Below are 23,136 nucleotides of genomic sequence, written 5' to 3'. Positions count from 1 at the left end.
TAAATTATTATCGATGACTATGTTGTTGTAAATATGCACCCCATACACCTGCTATATAAAGATGTTGACAGTGATGACACGATGAAGCCCCTGATTGTTTGTTGGGAAACCCCTGCCCTGGGAGCATTATAACAGCATGCAGGTGCATTCTGTTTCCTCTCATAATGGAGGTGACACCCAGCCATTCAGCAGCTAATCTTACAATCAAAGGAGTCTGATCAATGGGTCTAATTTGCAACCAAATATTCACAGAAACCACTGCATTCAAAGCAGGGGTGGTGTGGATCAAAGAGTAGGCCAAAGACTCGATCGTCTATATGATTGGCCCACACAGAAAAAAAAAAAGATTAGTTTTACTTTCTTCTTTAAATGCATTTATTTTTAGCGTGGGGGGTATTAAAGGGACATTTGGGAGTGGGCCTATTATAAATCTAATTTACAGTCGTCCACTGTAGCCTAAATCACGACGATGAAGAGTCTGGATTGGCAGATATTCATTTTAATTTTAATGTGAGCTGCATTGTTGTTGAGTGAGTGGGGGGGGGGGGGGGCGGTTAACGCTCTACAGCGCCATCGGCAGCTCACTCTTATTACTGCACTAATAATATCATTGCAAAGCTCAAAACAGATTTGACAGGAAAACTACATCAATAAAAATACTACTATGACATTTTAATATGGCAGTATTTCATAAACATAAAACGTGCTAAACTAGACCACATCACTGTTGACTGCAAGTGATGAAAAATTGAGTATGGGGTGAAAAATTGAGTATGAGTACATACGTGCTGTTCTTTATAAATTCACTAGATGGCAGTCAATAGCTACATCGCCAACAAACGTCAAGGACATTTATTCTTCATTGACGTGAACAGATAGCGCTCATGGATTGGGCCCTTATCGTGAAAGAAAATTAATGAATAGACTATTCGGGAAGCAGATTTATATAGTAAAAAAAGAAATATTTAATATTTTTATATCTAAAATACTTAAAAAAGAAGTATGTAATATATGAGCGGTAACACATCAATATAGGCCAACTGAAATAACCTATAGTGTGTAGGCTGTGATTTTCACTGTTTCTTGTCAGCGCTTTGCTCAGAATGTTAAACCATTTACTCAAATATTCGTATCAAACAAGAGGAAGAATCGAGTAACTTAGGACTCTTCGGCCTCAGCAGGAGTGGAAGGGGCTTCCTGCGGGGAGTTAAAGAACGGCCCACCCAGCCTCCCCTCCAATCGGCATCATCGGCAGCTTTCACCTTCAGGCAAGGTGTGTACTTACGGAACTGATAATGACTTACTACGTCATCATGTGACAATTTTTTTCATCAGGTTGCAATGATTATAACATGTTCCTCTTTTTACTTTTATATTCGTAATGTTTCACCTCGTTCAAACACCTTTCCCTTGTTCAATAAGTTTCATTAAAATGTCATAAAAATAAATGTGTTGCTACCCATAGTAGGTATTATGTAATATTGATTTTACAGAATTTAGAGTATGCCTATATTTTAGCATTTATTTAAATGTACATTTTCTTAATGTTACTTTGAATTGCCTACTTCTGTTGAACATTTTAAGAAAATTATGGCTTGCACTGGAATCTCATATGCTAGTTATATCACATATCACAGTGGGAAGATAGATAGATAGATAGATAGATAGATAGATAGATAGATAGATAGATAGATAGATAGATAGATAGATAGATAGATAGATAGATAGATAGATAGATAGATAGATAGATAGATAGATAGATAGATAGATAGATAGATAGATGAAGGACACCTGTTGAGTTACTGTGAAAATGCTAAATAGTCTGTCTGACATGATATATGTAATGTGCACGTGCCGTTATATGTTGGAATTAATACACAAATTGCTACACATTGTCTTAACAAGGACGAGATCCTGGGTTATTTCAATGGGAACACCTATATGCTTTGGCTTGCGTGCCGTAGCAATAACTGAATACCATAGCGCTGTCTGTGGTCGTTTTAAACGGACGAAAATACCCAGGCAGGAGAAAAGAGTACATAGGTTAGTGTTTTACAATGGTATCTACCGCGCTATATGCACACTAATTCTGTACCATTCATGCAAACGTTGAGTTATCTGAAAAATAATATAAGAAGATTCATCATAAATATGCAGCTTGCAAATTGGCAATGTGCTCATTTTCACATACGGATACCGAGAGCTTTCCGAAGTCTGTAATATTTAAACATTAAGAATCGGTTGAAAGGTGCGTAAATGCTTGACTGTGCACTGCTTTTTGGTTTATCTGTGTTGTTTTGTTTCTTCAGGAAACAGAAATTTTAGTCTGCGGCGATGGAATGATGTAACCACGTGTCCTGGACGCATCGCCTGAGCAGGTGAGGATCGTTTGACATATGGACATAGCAACATAATAATTCGCTCAGTCTTTTGTTATATGTTATTTAGACCAGTGTAAACAAAAACTTGAACATATTTCTTCTTTGTATTTGTCGGTTTGTGTTTATTTATTTATTCCGCGTTAGTGCATACACAGAAGGGCGATCAAGGTGGTTTTGCGTAAATTCCGATAGCCTACCGCTATACCCACATTAATGTGATCAATTCTATACTGATCTAAAGCTAAGTGTGTTGTAGTGTGCAGGAGACGATATTTGTCAAGTCCGTTGAACTCAAAGCTAGATGTGGATAGTGGTCAATCTATTGCCTAGTCTAAAACACGCCATAATACTTTTGAATAACGGGGTATGATAGCCTTTCAGCAAAATACCGACGTTGTAATTAAGAATGCTTACCACTATGCGCCTGAAAATAGCAAACGGGTTAATGAATGAGTGAAAGTGAGCTTCGTGCATGTCCTGTGCTGCGTTGCGCTGCGTTGGGGTTGGCCGCGCTAAAGCGCAGGGAGACACGCGACTGTATGATGCGCCGGGAGCACGATAAGTGAACATGTACAGTATTCCCTCTTAGTAAAACTAAAATATATCTATACCCATCAATCATTTATTCAGTTCTTAGTTTGTGCCTCTGTTTAATAACACATGTATTTTTCGACTCGACTGACAAATAAGGAAATTATTCAAACGAATAGCCTACTGCAACGGTTGAGGGTTTAGTTTCATTTCATTGATGGAACTCGTCAGTCGACATTGAGAGAAAGCAAAGCGGCTTGCAACAACACTGCGTAGCTAAGACAGGTTTGTAGACTAAAAAATGACTGTTGTAAAAGGAAATCGTAACTGTAGGGCAATGATGCCTCAATACATGCCTCATGAGTATTAATCATACAGGTACTAGCTTTATTGTTACTTTAAAAGTAAGTTTGTAAACATAAAATAATGCATTATTTGCAACACCCTCGTATTAACTGATGTTGCCTACGCTGCCTATGTATTTGCCTAGCCTTCGTTTAATTTAAATGACTCTCGAGATGTTCACGAGATAACAAAAATGCAGAAGTAATTGGTACGATATGCAAGTCACTGGAATTACTGTGACAGCCACATGTATAGCGTAATGAAAAATCCGAGTGACATTGTATGTGTTGGGTGGTTGACAAGAGATTTTTGCTTGTGAACAGTGGCATAACACTATCTTGTCCTTTTTGAGCGTGCTTAAATCGCTAGCAGTCCGATGTGTGTGCTGCTCTCACCCTCGCTCCCACGCAGAAATTCGAACGATTTCGGCATTGCCCAAACACATGGCCCTTTGAGAATCATTTGACACCTCGGCTCCCTTGTATAGATGCGCTGATAGCAATAACAAAGACAGCGCCAGGCAAGGAAATTTGCATTGAAAGAATGCCTTCAGCGGAGTTAACAAACGGTCTCTATGGCGTGCCACTTTAACAGGGCTCAACAAACAAGTCACAACGTAGAGAATACTTGATTGCTAAAAGAGGAACCTACAGTAGCACCGCGTCTTATTCTGATTAACCACAGAACAGAGGAACGGAATCAGCGGGACGGAAAACGAGTTCTAAAAATTCAACAATACAACAACCTAAATATTCATCTAAAAGCGAATCCATATTTAATTTCAGAAAACACCAGTTGATGACTGTAGCAGAACGGTGCGGCTGCTTATTCCCGTGTCCATTCGCCGACCTACAATGGCAGCAAAACTGAATCCGAATATCCTGTATGTGCGGGAACCCCGGGAGTCCCTCACCCCGCAGGACTCGGACCGCCTGACTCCGGCCGAAGCGGGCGAGGAATCTTCCGACAGCGACGGTGAACAAGAGGAAACCTCGCACCGGCTCATTAGGAAAGTGTCCACCTCCGGCCAGATTCGTGCAAAGGTAGGAGAATCGTAGGCTACAATTGTCTGCACTTTGTCCTTTGTCGGTTTGTCATGTTACGGTACAATGCGTTGCTCGTTTGCGAATTCTATTATCATTACACATTCTCATTTGCAGAGGGTTAATTTCATTTGTAGCTATCACTAGCTACTTAACAGTTCGGTGCTGTTCCCCTTGTCTTTTTCTCGTTTATTTCCAGTACGTTTTATCCTCTGAAATATTTCATTTTAGACCATAGCATCTTGCATGAACGCGGACAGGGTAGCTTACTTGGTGCTACTCGTGCTGTTTTGTTTCACGCGTTTACACGTATACACGTGTTCTCGATGTTGACCAATACTTGTCGCTTAGAATCCAGCGCGTTGCCCTCTAAATCAAGAACATTAAACCAGGAACCCCGTTCTGTGCCGTATAATTAATTTAGTCATGGACAATTACAGTGCTCGGAAATCAGATTCCCAACGCGTAGAATACCTTTTTAATGAATTATCGAGGTAATAATTTGTTACATGGTTTTGCTCCTGTCAAAATTCAACATTTTCAGGCTCTTTTGTAATTGGATTGTTATAATTTTTTTTATTTTTTGCTGAGTATAGCTTTACTACTCATCATTAGTGTTGTTCCTGTTGTGTTGTCATGGCAGGTTTCCTTCTGGTCTCCTGGGGGCTAGACAGGCATCAATTAATGTTAATTAATTAAGAGGCTGCATAGGATGAAGATAATTGAAGGTCTTAAGTGTTTAGCAATGGCTCTGGCCTGCAGCTCAAGTTTAGCGAGATATTCTTTCTCGCTGCCAGGGTTAGTGGAAATCAACCTCTTATCCTTCAATTGGTTCAACCGTATGATCACAATGGATGGTCGCTGTGAACGAGGTTGCCATGATGGTCTTTATTCTCTCAGTCTCTCCATTGCCTGCCCATGCAAACATCGGATATAGTGGCTGGGGCACAGTTCCCCGATGAAATTATTCTGAAAATATCGCCTGCCATCAGTGGCACTGTCCTGGAATTGAAGGTCACACTGAGTCTATTAAAAATTCAGAATTATTTGTTAATTGGCAGCTGATGAAGATCTGGTTGAAACATATGTCTTTAAGGAATGTTATGCATTAAGTATGTTTTTTCATGGGTGGCCTGAGAGTAGGCCACCCAAACCAGGCTTCAGGGTGCTGTTTTTTTTGTTGTTGCTCAACACTTCGTTGATAAATTGAAGTAGTCCTGTTAACTTGTCTCACCCAATTCCTTGAGTCTGAACTTGTTGTTTTTAAGTTGGAAACATCAGCCAGCATGCATTGCTGCTCTCCAAGGCCAGGGTTGGGGAGCCCTGCATTTGAGGGATAAAACCAAACATTCATATGGACTCTGGCAGACCAGCGGTGGTTCAGACTACCTGTTTAGCCCTTTCTCTCTTCATCACATGACCACAACTTAAGTAATCTTTAGTTATGCTGACAAACAACACTAAGGTGGGGCCATTTAGGCTGAACAAATGCAACTGCGAATCTCACACATAAAGAAAGCCCCATTAGCACTTCACACTTCACACACTGGAGAGAGTTTAGGGGGAGGGGGAGGGAAGGCAGAGAACAAACTTGTTCTATTTGCAAATGAGTGTGTTTGAGGAAACTGCACTGTACTTTTGTCTTTGTGTGTGTGTGTGTTCTGTTACACTACTGTAACCCTTGTGTCTCTTAAAAGAGCTCAGCTCATTTACCTCACTCTTCTTCACTGTTTTCAACAGGACTGTAAATGTTTCATCTGGGTTGAAGTAAAGTTTTACGTCACGTTTTGGATTAATTTAGAAGAAACTAACCCAGAGCAATTGACAATTTAGGAAAAAAACATAAGTGCATTCCCCCAATGAATACGAGCAATAGTGATAGCCAGACCTGAGAAACAACTTTACCAAAAATGGCCTTAAAAATCATTCAAGGTCATGTCTGAAATCTGTTCTGCTTTGGGAATAATATGAGTGTTTTTTAAAAGGTGTTCCTCAGTATAGTGGATCCATTATTAATGCAGAACATTCAGGAAAATACCATGGGAACATACAATAAAAGTAGTTTTCATCTGCAGAGGAAATATGTGTTCAAATTGTCAAAAAAAAAAGAAAACCTGAGAGAGCATGCCCTAATGGATTGGCAATCCCATTTGCTTTGACTCAGAGCTGGCTGCCATTGTGAAATTATTGCCTGTCTGAACATATCTCTGTTCTCTGTAGAGTGGCGTTTGCACCTGAGTACTGAGCTCTGAGGTCTGGGGAGTCCGCATTGACTTTGAGTTTTGTTTTGAAAGTTTGTTTGACGCATATCTGTTAAAATGAGTGGGAGGTTGCTGTGTGAAGACAGGATAGTGTGAGATGTATTGAGCTGGAGGAAACACCAGTTGACTTCAAAGAACGCAAGTTGGTGCTGGCCAAATTTGCTGACAGTGTCACAGGGTGCTTTCAGCTGTAGGCCAAGACTGGAGGATTGCCGGCCAAGTGGAATTTTGAAGGTTTGTGTCAATCAACCTAGTTGCATGTCAATCAGTGTAGCTGGGCCCTGCCGTGTTTAAAGCTGAAGGAGATTATTAGATTGTACTGGCCTGTCCTCATAGTGGAGATTAACCTGGTGAGCGATCTTTGGGGATTTAGCTTCTCTGATAACAGTTTCCTGATTACCAGTGCTATGCAGTTCAGGAGCAATGCTTCAGTTCGGGAAATCGAGAAAGGTGGAAATGGCGAGGGACATTTTGGTGATAACCTAAAATAATTTCGGTCACTGACGGGATCACAGTCCACCAACAGTTGAGCCTTATGATTGACAACATAGAAATCCTGCCGGTTGACTTCAAGCATGCTGCCAAGATATCCAACTACCTCAGGAAATGCCCTTGTGTTTCCATGCCATTGGGTGTTTATATGCAGATCCACACATAGGTAAGCACTATCAGGTGGGAGATTTAATTTTGATAATCACATCAGTTGCTTATGTCCACCTGGAACTGCTCTCAATTCCTCTTCAGCTGGGGTCGGGTGGAGGATCTTTTTTGATGGTTGGGGGAGGGGAGAGCTCTTGATTGGCCCTTTGTTTTCTTTTGTTGGAATAAAGAATAAGCTTCCCTTCTTTATTAAATGGCCTTTTCCCCTTTCTGGTATCTGGTTGGGGGGTTGGGGGGGGAGGGTGGTAGTCGGTCTGTTCATGTGTGGCCAGAAAGCGCAGAATAAGGAGAAGAATGGGTGAGAGAAGCGTGTTTGAAAATCAGAAATTGCATTTATTTAGAAGAAATCTCCCCTCAGAACAGACCTGCCATGCACCAACACAATGGAAATAATAGAGGACTCCTCACAGCCAGCGTCTAATTAGCCCTTTTCCAGCTGTGTGTTTGTTGTGCAGGGGGAGATCCAGGGTCACAGAGAAGCAATTTGGTTCATTGTGCCCCAGCATGTCAGTGTGAAACCATATACACAGTTAACACATATATCAAATGGCTTTTCTTATTTGTTAAAAGCAGGCTTGTGTGTTTTCTTTCATATTGCCAATCTGACCCCTCCTCAAATGGAAACATATGATGAACACAGCATATTAGTGCACCTCAGGACTTTTCCCAAATGGGACTTTTCACTTCAGTAATGGCTGGTGGAATTATGTATCCTATGAACAGATCAGGTTCAATTCTGGCTTACGTGGACCAGGGGGGGTACATATCTGTTTGACTTAGTGTTCATTTGAAGTTAAATGGCCACCTTTTTGTCCAAAAGCAGAGTCATGGTGGGAGATTTAAGTATCACAGTATTTTTGACTGTGCACTAGATTGCTCATGTCCAGCCTTGTATCTTTTTATAGACTACATTGACTGTAAGTATACCTCTGGATAACTGGCACTTAAGCGTAGTGCATTTTCTTAAAAGAAAGAAGGCTTTCATGCTGAGTCTAAACATAATTGCTTTGACTGTAGAAATTGACTCATAAACACATAGGCTTTTTCTGTCTTTCCTTTCTCCATGTTCCCAGTTCTACCACATTCCCATATTCCTCGTTACACCATGTTTCTGTGCTCTCAGTTCCACCACATTCCCATATTCCCAGTTGCACCTTGTCCCTGCATTTCCAGTTGTAACACGTTCCCATATATCCAGTTCACACATCTTCCCTATTCACAGGTTCACAGTGTTCCTGTATTCCCACTTAAAACATTTTCCCATATCCCCGGTTCAGCTGCATTCCCATATTCCCAATTTTGTCCTATTCCTGTATTTTCAGATCAGCCACATTCCTGTATTTCCAGTTAAACCACATTCCCTGTTCCCAGTTTCACCTTGTTTATGTATATCCAGTTTCGGGTTGGGACTGGGAATTTGCAGGCACTTCTCTTTGCTGCATGTAGCGCATGGTTCTCTGAGTTCTGGAGGGAGATGCAGGCAGGTTTAGCCTGGAAGCTTGCTGCATAAGTTATAGCTGCTGCTTTCAGCAGCCCTCCAGGATGTGTCTGCCGCTCAATATTCAGACAGTCGGCGTGAGAGGTGATCTATTTGGACTGTTGGCAGGAAGAACAGTACTCTATCTCTTTCTGGGAGCAATTCAGACATGAAACCCAGGTGGGGATTGAATTTATACCTTTACAGCAGGCTGTATCTGTTTCTGGATTTCACTTTTTATTCCTTATATTATTAAGCCCAATCGTTTAAATGATTTGACATTTTAGCTATATTTCCCGTTGTCGCTTGGAAATGGCATTTGGAGACTTGTTCTTTGTTCCTATATTAAATCTATAAGCTGTGAGTGAACTGGCATTGATGTGTAAAGCTAATTAGGTAACTGAGCCTGGTGAATTTGTGGAAACAAAAAAACCTGCATACACCCTGGCCCTCCAGGCGTTGCCTAGCGCTGCCTAGAACCAGGACTGTCACTTGCATTTGTTCAGGGTAGACCTAGCACCACAGAAATATACCAAAAAATTTTCTTTAGTCATTGTGCTTATTTTTTGACATGTATTTATATTTCACATGAAAAATGATTTCCATTTATGGAATGCTTTTTTGTGTGTGGACACAATATTATCACTGATCATTTATCATTGATCACTGAGATACATTTAGCTGTGTTCTTTAGCTTATGATTGTTAGCTTTAATCCAGATCATTTTTTCCTCTGTTCCCTGTGAGATTTAACATATGCCCATTTTATTTGTTAGTTTGTTTAATGTGCAGCCACTGACCCATTTCTCTGTTGACTCTGTGTCAGTATCTCTCAACTTTCAGGTTTCCGGGTGAAACCCTACCCAAGGGGCTGTTGGGAAATGGTGTTGCCACAATGTGTTGAAACCCTGCAAAGCTTTCAAAATCAAGAGGAGGGTTCTCATTGTAAGAGTGGAGGGGGGAGGGGCGTGTATTGAAGTACTCCTCAATCTTCTCTGTGACTTGGCAAGATTCAAACGTCCAAATAGACTGCAGCTGGCTGCCATTTTGTGACGGAGTGTTGGAGTGTGCAGGAGCGTAACCTGAGGTAGGGGACAGAAAAGTGGAAGTTATGAGATCACTGGACACCTGTTGCATCATTGTGTTGCGTCACATATGCGTATGCAGGGTGACAGGAAATGAATTAAAGGACGTCAACTACTCAGAGGGTTACGCCCCAACCTCACCAAATAACTTCCTCTACATTGCCAACCAAATAACTTCCTCTGCATTGCCAACCAAATAACTTCCTCTACATTGCCAACCAAATAACTTCCTCTGCCATCTGGTGTCTAAATTGCAGTGAGGTGGGGTTAGGGGGTTAGGGGCTGGGTGTTGAAGAGTGTCTGTGTGTCCCTGTCAAAGGGAAACGGAGAGTGCCCGACCGCTCACATGTCTGCGACTCCCCTCTCGGCGTGGAAGCAGGAGTCGGCTTCCAATTTATTGCTTTATATGGAACGTGTCTCTTCCGTGAGCGGCCGCTTCTGTGTCTGGGTTCTCTCTTTTGTCTCTCTCTATCGCCCTCACTCTCGCAAATTCTTATTTGAATATGCTTTATTGGCACGACCGTTCGAGGTTAAACATTGTTGCCGAAGCAATAAATGAAAATAAATGACAAAAACATTTGAGAAGTACGCAGGCACTTATCGCAAAACTGAGCAAAGAGAGAAAATACCAATATATGATGAGAAATTAAAGAAGAAGAATAGTAATAATTGTGATAATCTCTTATTACAATCAGATATTTAATAAAATCTCTCTCTCCCTCTTTCCCCACCTCCTCCTTTCCTCTGTCTTTACTCTCAAATCAAATCTCAATCTCAGGTTCATCACGAGTTCAGACAGCGGATAATTACTGATTTGGTTGAGGCATTTCGCTGCCTTTCCCATCGAGTGCTTTGTCTTAAGGCAGTGCGAATAATTCAAAACCCGGGTGAAGAAAAAGCAAGGTAGCTTTAGCAATGTAGCCCCCCCCCCCCCCATCCCCGTCCTTCCCTCTGTCTCTCCGTTCGTCTCGCTCCGCCAACTTCATGATTAATCCACAGACGCCCCTGACAATCTGTTGCCCGCGCAGGAAAAGTTGTGATGATGACAGTCTCAAGAACGCGGGGCCTCGAGTGTTTTTCGGCAGCCCTGGTGAGGAACAGTCACATGACGCCCTGGGGGAATCGCAGGGGGGGCTCTGACGCCCAGCAGATTCACTTTAGCGGTGTTTGCTAACCCAGAGACTTTCCCCATTTCTTGTTCAGCAGGGCCGTCGGGCAGAAACAAATAGTGGGAAAAAAAGATGAGAGGTATGCGTAAAACAGGCGGTCGCCTTTAGCCAAAAATAATTTCACGATAAAAAGAAACTTTTTTTTTGCGCGTGTTTATTTTTCCCTCGCTCTCTGAGCAAAAGAGATCGTGCGGTTCCGGCAGCGGCTTTGACGAATGGGCTCTGTTTGGAGCTCTCTCTGGAAGAATGGCTTCAGAAGAGTGGTGAGGGAGGCGGGCGCCCGTGGGCACGCGAGTCGTGGGGGGCAGTGAGGGGGGGTATATCGCTCCAGCGCTCTGCTCGCTCTCAGTCCCGTCTCATGGCTAATGGAGACGGATCGCCCCCCGGCCCCAGCTCCCGCTGCACCCCGTAATCCTGAGAAACTCAAGCGCTGATGGAGCCCTAGTCTCTAGCTAGTCCTTTAGGCCAATAACGGTCTCCTGTCACCATGTGACCACTGCACCTGCGCCAAAATGCTGTAACTCTTTATGTGCCAGAAAAAATTGGAAAACCCTCGCGTACACCCCCTCAGAATTTTCCACGAAACGATCCTGGGGTTCGAGCCCAGGAGGACCACAGCGTAGGGGGGTTTCATTTCACCCTCAAAATAAGCTTTAGAAAGTTCTCAAAAACAATGAAAACCAACCAACCTATTGGCCCCCCAAGACCAGGGTTGAACATTTCTATGTATACTGGTGATGTGGTTATATGAAAAAAAATTTTACAAGTGAAAAGTGATATTTCATTTAATAATTCTTAATAAACTGGTTTATAGATTGTTAAAATAATTATTTGATTATTTTACAGATCTTGTGATCTTTCAAACAATTGTTTGGGTGCACTCCGGAGTTACATCCTCTATGAATCACCACTTCATTATTTTGGCTTTACCATTTAGCACATGTGTTCAAATGTAACTACACTTTAATAGAACTTTATTTAAAACTTTCTCTGGATAGAGATAATAGGAGGCATTTGCTCGGGACTGAAAATGTGACACTTGAGCAAGTGTCTCTTTGAAGGCTGATGTTTTAATGATTAGACGGTCCAACAAAGAACTTTCCCTCGGTCCCCTGTCCTTTCGAACAGACGCCCTCGAAGAAAGGTTTCTGTTTCTTCCATGTCTTATTTTTGTTAGAGTGTCAGTTCTTGTGTTCCGTGCTTTTAAAAGAAGAAACCAAAAACAGGAAAGAGCCCTATTTTTGCATTTCCTCTTTTTTTTCACCTTGAAAATAATGCTTCACTGGTTCTCGACATCTGAGAACCCGCTGAAAAGGAAGCCAGCTGTGTGTAAGCACAGGGGACATGGTTTCAACCCCACACCCCCCCTCCCCCTCCAGTGAAGAGAACTGAGCTGAAGTGCATGGGGGTGAAGAGATGGGGGGGAGGGGGGTGGCTCTGATGAAACATCATTGCTCTCTTTGGAAGAATCGCAGGGACCCTCTCTGACACACTCATGTCACTGTTGCAGTATTCAGTGCTTTCATGTATTGTGCTTCTGCTCAAGAAGAGTCTTGTTCCTGGACTCGTACTTAAGAGCTTATGGAAATGCATAAAGGCCTACTCTAGCTGTCAATCACGTGTCGTTTGATTGAGCCTCTTTGTCATTGTAAAAATGTGGGTTAAGGCACAGGGAGGCTGAAAGACGGCACGTGTTCAGAATGCATTCGTTAGACGAGTAGAATCTGGGCTGAAAGGTCACAGGAGGGCCCTCACGGAGCAGGGGGTGTGGCCTGAGCCGAAATACTCCATCACCCGCTTCCTGGTTTGTGGGACACCCGGTATGAGGTGCGAGGATACAGGGGCGTTGCTGTGGCCGACGGCCGCTGGATCTGGGGCGGTCTAGTCGTGGGTCCGGTGAACAGGGCAGTTTTCGGAGAACGGGCCTGCCATCAGGAGCCTGTTTCTAGTGTGCCTCCCTGCCACCCCCAGCCCTTCAGGGGCAGCCTGTGCTTAAACTCCCCATCTAACCCCACGGGAACGGGGACATGAATAGAAGAGGGTCCCCGTTAGCATTTTAAAGAAGCCCCATAAGTGATAGGGTGTTTTTATTTGGGGAAATAGACCATGTTATTTAAGCTTACAGAGTAGCACATTGGTTAGGGAGCTGTGGCCGTAGGTTCGATTCTCAGGCAGGGCCCTGCTGTTCTGCACACGATCAAGGCTCTTAATCTGGCTTGCTTCAGTAAATACCCAGCTGTATATATGGTTCATACATTAAAAAACGAAAGCTATGCAAATGACCCTGGATAAGGGCAGCTGTAAAATGCCTAAAATGTGAAATGGAAGCGAGGCCCCCCTCTGGATCGTGAGAGGCGGGTGGCGTGAGGCCCGCACTGCTCTGCTGCTGGTCCGTGTTTCATTAGCAGTGCACATTTTTAATGTAAGTGGGTCCTTGCGCTTATTTCATCTTATCAATCTTACCTGTCTAATCCCTCTGGGTTTAAAAATAGAGGTACGTAGGTGATGAGAATTCAGTAACTGCCTTCTTAAATGATGCACGCTCACCACAGGCATACAAGTTAATTAGAGAGGAAATACCAATCTGAGTCTCTAATTAATTAGATGCTCCAATGGATAATCCCTCCCTAATGGACTTGTATACCTGTGGTGACTTTTTATTTCTATAAGCGTTTCACCGACAAACACCATTTCACTGACGAATGCAGTACACCCAAGTATTTGAATCTGCAGCCTTATCTCAGCTGTGAAAATGTTGAGCGTGGGTAATTAGTGAGGGGCAGATCAGTTCTTTTTTTAAACCACACCGACCTGCATGTGAAACAAGAACTTTAAGGCCTCTCTGCGTTTGACCCGATCCGACCCAACACCATGAAATGCACGCCTACGGCGTGTGAAGGCTGCACTCACAATCTCACAATTTTCAAATCAGAAATAAAAAACCCTGCCCTCACTGTTTTAATGGAAATGAAAGAGAACGTACAAACATGCTGTTTGACTGCGGTGTGTACCAAGAAATTGTGTGTGCGCATCTTTTAGGCGTGTAACCATTAGTGTGCTGCACCACAGGTTTTTGGGACTCTGCCACGGCCGCTGTCGTGAGTGGGGAACGTTCGCACCCTTTCTTGAGGTCAGAGGGGAAGAGGAGTGTCTGGTTACGGGGCGCGCTGACAAGGCCGAGAGGTTGGGGGGTGGGGTGGGGTGTGTGGGTGTCTGGCTCTGTTACAGTGAAGCAGTGAAGAACAAGAACATTGCGGCTGTAACTAGGTTACAGACAATAGAAGGCAAATAAGGAAGTGGTTTTTGAACTGAGCTGTTTTGTGTTGTTACAGTTTAGTGCAGCATTCAATCAATTTATAGGCTGAGTAGGATATTTTTGGCAGCAGCGGGCAGAGGTCTAGTTTCAGGAGTGTTGCTGATTTGGCTGTGATCATTAATTCCTGCCATTATCGATGTGAGAAAAAAATAAAAAATAATGATGGATTTGCCGGTGGCGAATTCAGCAATTACATCTGGTAAACCAGCAGTCCTGATAATTTCACAGGGGAGCTAAACAGCCTCCCTTGATGTTTCTGGCATGGACCTTGAAAGGAATAGATTTCTATTGATGGAGGGGGGGGGAGGGGGGAGCTCAAGGTTGTTCTTGTCATTCTGTGCAGAGCTGCTCAGAAAAGCCTCTCCTGTGTATATTTCCCCCATCTCCTACCAAAAAATGGGGAAATGGGGGCAGGGTGTCTTTTTTTTCCTCGCTTTACTGAAGGAAGGAGGAGGGAGAGTGGCCTTGTCACAGTATCCAGTGATCTGTGAGCCTCCAAGCTGCTCGACCAGGGCAGGCAGTTTATAATGGGAATATGATATATGTAGACAAATGGGTTAGTAGTGGAGAGTTGATGATGTCGGGTCCACACTAAAATGCCCAGCATGATAAAAAGCTATGGTTAGGGACTAGATTTGTTGCCGCTCTATTAGGGCTGCATGATATGTGTTAGTCTGGGAAATATTGTGGTGAGCTGAGGCATTTGTGTTTGCCTGGTCAAAATTTGGTCTTTTGCTGCAGTGACATTACCACATCACCAATGTGTGATGTAACCTTTTGCATGATGTAGTAATGTGACTGCTACAAAGCAGTATCATTTAAAGAAGGTCAATGTGCTATGAAGCTCTTCCTAGCAACTAGCTAACGACAAGCCTGAATGGCTTATCATCAAACGAGATCATTCTTATGTTCTTCCTAGCAACACCACCCTGTCTGACAGGCACGATCAATACAAAATGGCCCCCAAGTGACCATGCATAAATAAAATGGAGTGGCTTCTTAACCCTTATAGAATCAACCGTTACCATAGATTTGTGAATGCACTGTTATACTATCAATTATTTTGAACTGGTTCTGATCCAGTCTCATCCAGTATGGGTGTATTTTGCACGTAGTGGACCTTTGCGTTTAATAGGACCGATGTGGTAATTGCGTATCTGTGGTAAGCGTGAGCACCCTCTGCTGCGTTTTTGTTAACCCCTCTTGCTTCTTAATGGAGCCAGAGTACAGCAAGGACTAAATGAAGCCAGGAGAAATTTAAGCTGTGCTGGCCATGGGTTTCACCAGTGGTGGTCCTCATTAGATCATATGGACAGAGAGGAGATTAAGGTGTCTTATCTATCTTTGCCAAGTGAAGACGGCCAAGGAGGGGAAAAAAACGGTTTTCCAATCATATTAGTCGAGGCTGGTTTTCCACTCCCCTCTGTCTTTAATGAAACATATGGCTGGGGCAGGCTAATAAATCAATTTGCAGTTTTGATTTGTTGGCGGCATGTGAATTCGAGAAGGGGAATCGCCCGGCTTGCCTTTTCCCCCACTGATTTGTTGGTGGTTACATAAACTTCATTCCTTGATTGGTGGGGGAAAAGGGTTTGTGAAGGTGACCTTGGCTTCAAATTCAAGAAAAGCCCACCTTTCTAATGTTCGTGGAATGCCGGCTTTCAGGATGGCGAGTTTCCTGAGTGGGTAGCGGGTGTTTGGAGCGATGCTGAGGTCGGTTATGTAGCTCCCCGTGGGGCTGCCGCGAGGCGTAAGGTAGATGCTGCACGCGTTCAGCGGTTCATAGAGCAACCTGCTCTCATCTCCGCCCTGGAGCCGGGTCATACAGCAAATGCCATCTGCTCATTCCGCCCAAGTGTCCTGCTTAGGAATTGCGGTCGGACGCCCAGGGCTCTCTTGCTGTGTCGTTCACCGGGGAATGCTGGGGGGGAGAAAAAAAAGTTGTTCCTCATGGCAAACATTCCAAAGGAGATTTTTTTAAATCTCGGAAAAGGTGCGGGAGGAGACGCGTGTCGAGCAGGGGGGGTGAAAAGAGGTCGCGCAGTGTGCAGACCGGGCGGCCGCACGGCGACGCGTTCGCAGTGAAAATGCCAGAGCAACAATGGGCATGTGTCAAATGTCCTGGTAAACAAAGGAGGGAGGGAGACAGAGAGAGAGAGAGGCAGGAAGAGATTGACGGTGCCATGGAAAGACAGGCCTTTTGTTGTGGCGCCATCGCCTCTTGTTTCCGTCCAGTGCTGGAAAATGGCACAGCTTGCAAAAAAAAAAAAACCCTTTGACATCTAGCAGAACTGGCACCCAGGTATTGGGTGCCATACAAAAACCTCTAAAAATGAAATTCTTAGAAACCAAAAATGTCAAAACTCAGCATTTCTGGTGAGTTGGGAGGATGAGAGTTGGGCCGATTTTACTAGTGGTTCTGTCATGATATATTTACTGTACTTAGACCTGGGAACTATGTGTAACAAAAAATTAAATGACCGAAAAGGTAAAGGCCAGGTTTTCGCAGAATGCTGATAGTATTGGAACAACATTTTTTCATAAGAAAAATGTAATTTAGTCTTCCAGGGCCTATCCCATGATTCAACTTTCATTCTCCTTTTAACTTTTCTTGTGGATGCTACGACTGGTAAAAAAGCATATGTTGGGTGGCACTGCCTGCTGTATGCTTGATTTAATATTACTTTGGAAAAATAACTCTGGCTTTCTAAATGGTTTATGGAAATATGTGCAAGGTGTATAATTTCAGCCACTGTTATTAAATGTGTGTAATTATGAAAAGCTAAGTAGGTGGATGATGTTAGTGCCACAATATAATCTACTTTCTCAGTTCATTATGCCTCCTACTACTCCTCGTAGTGTAAAGTGTTGTATTTTCTGAATTGTAAAGATATGTACTTTTGTCGCTATTGCATGGTTATTTCTTTTTCTTTTCTTTTCTCTTGAGTTATTTCTTTCTCTTCTAGCATTATTGTTGGTGTTACTGACAAGTCACTTCTGTGTGTGTCAATACAGTGGCTTGCGTGGGATAAGACTGAGTTTTTGGTCTGTCCCAAATAGAATGAAAAATATGGTTACCTGTTGCTCCAGGTCTTGAGTTTTTAAGAATGTTGGCGGCATTGGAACAGCCTCCAAGTAAATTAGCTTTTGGATTCAAATCACTGTGTTTATAGAATGTTTTATAATAAACTGGGAGTGCAGTCTGTGACAGGGGCTCCTTAGTGATTGGTTGACAAGGGATACAAGAAAATGTCCTCAGCCAATCACTGGCTAGCTGCGCCAGCGTAGCCTGACGACTCACTGCCAGTCAAGGCCAGCATAGTGGCTTGTCTGTCCAGAATCATATTCAGTTTGAATGGGTTTATTCTCTGTTCCTTTTTTATATGAATGGTTGCTATATTTTTATTTATTGGTTTTATTTTCTTTAAAAGGATTTTTCTGTAATGTGGTGGCAATTGGGCTGAGGTATATTACCTTAAATTAGCAATGTTGCTTATTGGTGGAAGAGAATGTAAGAACATGAATAAGATTCATTTACTATTTAAACATTTGTTTCCAATATTTCTAGCAATATTTCCCTGCAGGCATCACGTTTAATCAGTTTACGGAAATCGGTTCATAATCATATGTGAAATGGTGTGAAACGCTGTACACATTTCAATGGAGAGGCCCCTGTATTATTTTTGTTAACTTCTACCACCCTGTCATTGGTTATGGGTTTTTGTTCTACAGTCAATAGAGCAATAACTGCACTGTTATCAGTCAGATTCAAATAGGTGCAAAAGTGCCTAAGCCTGCTGTTTATTTTCATTTTGATAGTTTGCTAGCTTTGTTAATGCCATAGGGCTTGAATACTCAAGTCTGAACTTTGACGCCAGTAATGCTGATGGGTTTCTTTGATTCCTGGCAGTTAATTGATTGATGTCGCAGAGATTCTAGTCACTGGGTGACCCCAGGTCTAAATCACTTACTGATTAGAGGGGAAGAATGAAAACCAGCAGTACCACTGGTCTCAGGGTCAGATATTTCTGTTCCTCCCACAGGGTGTTCATATGGTTTTGTGGCCTGGGATTGGATTAAAATTTAAAGCCAGCCACACCTTGAACATGTTCCCTTTTTGCCACAGTCACAGTATTACTTTTACAGTTGTATTTGTAATTGTGGGTTAGGCAATCGAGAAAACACATTCAGGTGGCTGGGAAAGTGATCAGTGGTGAAATGATAAGACCTTATATGGCCATGACACGCCGCAGGGGCTAAGGTTTGAAACTGTTGGAGTATTTCAGTTCTTACATGCCCAGCTATATGAAGCACGATGGCAAAATGGGGGCTAAATCATGGCTAAACTGGTGCAGAGTGCGCCAGGCTTAACTCTGTCCCACATAGTCACAGCAATCACAATTTTTTAAAGTATCCAGACTCCTCGCTGTCTTTTTTTGCCTGAAGGGCATGTGCTTAAAGTTAAATCCAAGTTCAATCCAGGCATTTTCAGGCACAGTTAGACCAGATTGTTCTGGCGTGAGATCATTCAGAATGCTGGTTTGAGTCACCAGTGACCCTGGATTCTATTCAGAGGGTGTCAGACTTCAGCTAATTCTCACTCTGTCCCTGCATGACAGCTGCCAATGCGATATAGTAAAGCAGCGCTTGTAAGGCCCTGTTCGAGCGTACTGCTGCTTTTCCACAGAGGAGTCCAGGCTTCGGCGGTGCTTCAGTCACAACTTGCTGCCCCGAGGCTTTGCTGTTTGGCCCTTTTGAACTCCTTGATCCTCATTGGGCCAGCAGGGTAAAAGGGTGTGGCTAAGGTCATGGGCAGTGTTATCACTGGTAGCTTGATATCAAAATATGGACGTTAGCTGTCATCTTTCACTGGGAATATGATGTTAACTGCAAGATAGGTGCTGTATTGGTGGATTTTTGAGTGACATTGACACTTCACAGGCCTGCCAGCGGACGAGCAAACAGGCCAGCAGCCTGAGTCTTTCGGGCACGAGTCTTGAGGCTCAAGCTTTGGGCTGGACTTGGCCGGCCTGGTTCGTGGCGTCTAGTGTCCATGGCAACAAATAACAATTTGAAGGAAGTGCAGCTCTCAAAGCCTCCATTACGCTCAGAGGAGACGGGTTCGTGCTGTGCATCATCCGCACACTTCAAAGGGGGGAATGACGCTACGCTGTCTCGCGCTGCTGTTTAATGGTGCTATTGTGTTTCATCGTGCATCTACGCCTCATCGTGACGCACATACGTCATAAATAATTTTTTTTGGCCAATCGGTGAAAGGAATACTCGATGGGGCACTGTAAGGGCCTAAAATGAACTGCGGTATTCTGTGTAAAAAAAAAAAAAAATGGTTCCCTTGGCTGTCTTCACAGCTCTGAAATTTACACCTTGCTTCTGGTTAGTATCGCGATGCCAGCGCAACACTACTTTATAAATCTGAGAAAATGCATTAATAATTAACGGCTCATTTCAAACGCCTCACAGATCAAATTTTGTCCAAGACTCCTTTTTTTCAAGTTTACAGTGTGCAGTCAAAGTAAAACCATGTCTAGTCCACAGCAAATATGTGTCCTAACTCAAGGCTGTGAGTCATTTCCTGGTCAGAAGTTAAAAAAAAATCTCCCTGAAATTTGTATCGACAAAAAATAGCTGCTTTATATAGTAGTGTAGTGTATTGCAGATGTGGTGTACAGAGCATGCTGCATGTAAAAAAAAAGACAAATGTAATATGCAGTTCTGCTGTCCCTTTTTGTTATCATCTAAGTGCTGGGAGTGCTGTTTGTCAGAATTCTCCCCCTGCTCACGCAGGCATCCCTGTGAGGGTTGCTACCAAACACGGAACAGAAATATAATAACTTTATTTTTCCCCGGGGGAACCTAAGGAAAGCGAAATAATTAAAAAGCCTTTTTATCCGTAACCGGGTTGCGCTCGACGCAGCGAACCCCGATTTCGTCTTTCCTTTTTCTGTTACGAGGCTCCAGTCACCGGTAGCTCTCGGGGAGAGTGACAGAGGCTGGCCAGCCGGGTGCTGCAGGTCTTAGAGGCACAGGGGGGCTGTTATGGGTAGCGCACCCAGGTGTGGGATTAAAGGGCTGCTGGGAGGCGCATCCTGTGGAGGCGCTGTTCCAGCGTGCGGACGGGGCCCCGGGCGTTGAGTCGGCCGCATAGCGGCGCGCAGGGAGGGAGGGGTTGAGTGAGAGGGGGCGGAGCCTGCATCTTATCAGGCTCTCGTTGTTTGAGCGGAAGCCTGCAGTCCGCCTGTATACGGTGCGTATGTGGGGTTTTACCTCCAAGTGTGATGGCTGCGCAAGACGGGGGAGAATAAGTATGGCTTCGGAGGAAAGCCTGCCTTTGACGGCAGTTTCCCGGAAGGGAAGGAGGAGAGGAGGTTGCAGCGATGCAGATCGGCTCACCGTGTGTACCTGGCGTTTTCCCTGAGAAAACGGGGGAGCAAATCGGGTCAAGAAAAAAAGAGAAAACGGAGCTTAAACTGTGGGATGTGGGGAAGGAGGTGACCCGCCAACCCCCTGCCACTGAGCTCATGACTCCACGATGGCGTCCTCCTCAGACGATCTCTGTGGCCTGAGCGTGACCCTGCCCACACAATAGGCAGTGCCGGGCGGTTGGTTGCGTCAGTGTGAGATGTTACGCAAGAACCCCCTCCTCCCCGGTGTGTGGGGGTGGTGTGCACAAGACATAACACTGCACATGAAGCGGAGTCCTACGGGCTGCAGAGGAATGGTCTCACTCCCTCTTTGTGTGTGTGTGTGTGCGCGCATGTCTGTGTGTGTGTTTGTGTGTGTGTGTGTGTGCGCGCATGTCTGTGTGTGTGTGTTTGTGTGTGTGTGCGTGTGTGTGCGCGCATGTCTGTGTGTGTGTGTGTGTGCGCGCATGTCTGTGTGTGTGTGTGTGCCCGCATGTCTGTGTGTGTGTGTGTGTGTGTGCGCGCATGTCTGTGTGTGTGTGTGTGTGTGCGGCTTGGGGCCGTGTTTATTTATAAACACACACTGCGTAGTGCAATTGTTCAGCTGACACATCAGGGGCCTTTTTTGTGTTATTTTAGCCACTGAAGTGGACTCTTTTTGTGGGAAGGTTGCCCAAATCTGGTTGATGTTTCATTTGTAAAGAGGCGATATAGGAAGAGAGAACCATGAGAAGACCAGTGCCACATCTCTGGCACTGCTATTATAACTGCGTGCGCATTGTTAAAATGGCAGGTTGCCATGGAAGGCACTGTGAACAGTGCAAACCCGAGTGTCCTTCCTGCAGAGGTGATAGGCGCTGATGTGGGATAATGCGGACTGGTGTTGGTGTTTTAATTGTCCAGCTGGGGTGTGCTCAAAGCAGTCACATGACCTCTGCTGCTTTCAATGACACGGGAACGGGGTCTGCGGCATCCCCTCATCAGCGCGGCATCGGCGATCACACACAGAATATTAATGGAGTGCACTCTCCGTCAGGTATAGCACCATCAGTGAAACGGTTTGCCATCAGAAAGACAGAGAGAGAGAGAGAGAGAGAGAGAGGGGGAGGGAGAGAGGGAGGGTGAGAGAGAGAGAGAGAGCAGAAGGATAATCGGCAGGACGACGTAAATCTGAATTCCGGGCACGGCAGAGTCTGAAGCAGGATATTTCACGGCATTAAGCATGCTCGTATGTCACACGCCAATCACTGTGATTGCTTCCACTCTTACACTGTTTTTGTGGGGTTTTTTTTTATTCTCTCCTTGGTTGTGCGGGAACATCAGGGGGGAATACTGTCTGTTTCCACCCCCTGCGGGGTGCCACGCTTTGGTGAGGCAGAAAAGGAAAAAGAGAGGTTTAGAAAGCAAGGTTTCTGTGGTTTCTACCATGCACCACGCAGAGAGAGGAAAAGAGAGAAAGAAAGATGGATAGAGCGAGAGCAAGAGAGAGAGACAGGGATAGAGAGAGACAGAGTGAGAAATGTTAAGAGATATAAAAAGAGATGTATAGAGAGAGGGATAGAGAGAGAGAAAGAGGAATTGATGGATGTCATGTGAGTATGGGGGTGCAGGTTGAGAGAGAGAGAGATGTATGGAGTAGGAGAGCCCTATAGGAGAGAGGGATAGAGAGAGAGACAAAGATTGAGAGATAGAAAGAAAGATGTATATATATATAGAGAGAGAGAGAGAGATAGGATGAGAGAGAAATAAAGAGAGAGCGGGAGAGGAATTTATAGATGGATACCAGGTGAGCGTGGGGGTGCAGGCTGAGAGGGAGTGATGTATGGAATAGGAGAGCCCTACAGGAGAGAGAGGGGGAGTGAGGGGTTAGAACAGAGAGGAGGTGTAGCTCATTTGCATAGCTGTTAGAGAATAAAACACAGTTATAACTCACTGCTCACTGCTGTGGGCGATATATATGTTTCCTCTCCACATCTGTCCTGGGTAAAATCATTATTTCCCGCAGTTTACCCTTTAAGACAGCAAAACATCCTGCTTATTTCTGACCATTTCAAAAGCGGCGTTGTATTTTCACCCAATATTCAGAGGAAAAGCCTTCATTTCCTTCCTGAGCGCGTGTTTTCGTTTAGTAACCTGTTGTGTGTAACATTCGTGGTGATGTACCGATGTGTTTCTAAATTTAGCCCGCGGCTAATGAGCTGAAGAGATTTGTAAAGAGACGCTGGTTTGTCCTGGGTCTGGCGCTTGCCGAAGCTGTTGGCTGCCGTGTGGGAGGTGCTGTGTGGCCGTTAACGGCAAGTGTGTGGTGAAGAGTGAGGGAATGACCGTGACCGTGGCCTGTGGCAAGGGGATGGAATTCTCTCTGTGCATGTTGGAAATTATGATAAATATTAATGCCTGAAATAAAACCATTGATTTCTCTCTATGCGCCGAGAGCTTGACTTAAT

General features: G+C 44.2%; 1 protein-coding gene across 3 annotated transcripts in view; it reads left to right on the top strand.

Annotated features, from left to right (window-relative positions):
- si:dkey-172j4.3 (diacylglycerol kinase delta) overlaps window positions 1–23,136 on the top strand; it is a 70,871-nt gene that overhangs the window by 402 nt on the left and 47,333 nt on the right. Inside the window, exons 2-4 of one of the 3 annotated variants that reach the window (XM_064326303.1) lie at window positions 1,182–1,273; window positions 2,310–2,378; window positions 4,043–4,300. In XM_064326303.1, the coding sequence (XP_064182373.1) occupies window positions 4,112–4,300 (189 nt within the window). In that variant the 5' untranslated portion in view covers window positions 1,182–1,273; window positions 2,310–2,378; window positions 4,043–4,111. Of the gene's footprint in view, window positions 1–1,181; window positions 1,274–1,957; window positions 2,044–2,309; window positions 2,379–2,950; window positions 3,198–4,042; window positions 4,301–23,136 lie in introns of those variants that run through there. The other 2 variants (XM_064326302.1, XM_064326304.1) reach the window with 2 other exon arrangements.

This window comes from Anguilla rostrata, chromosome 3, assembly GCF_018555375.3.
Source record: "Anguilla rostrata isolate EN2019 chromosome 3, ASM1855537v3, whole genome shotgun sequence".
Taxonomy (NCBI): Eukaryota; Metazoa; Chordata; class Actinopteri; order Anguilliformes; family Anguillidae; genus Anguilla; species Anguilla rostrata.
Note: the sequence above shows the minus strand (reverse complement) of the source record. Positions and strands in the feature narration are given on the sequence as shown.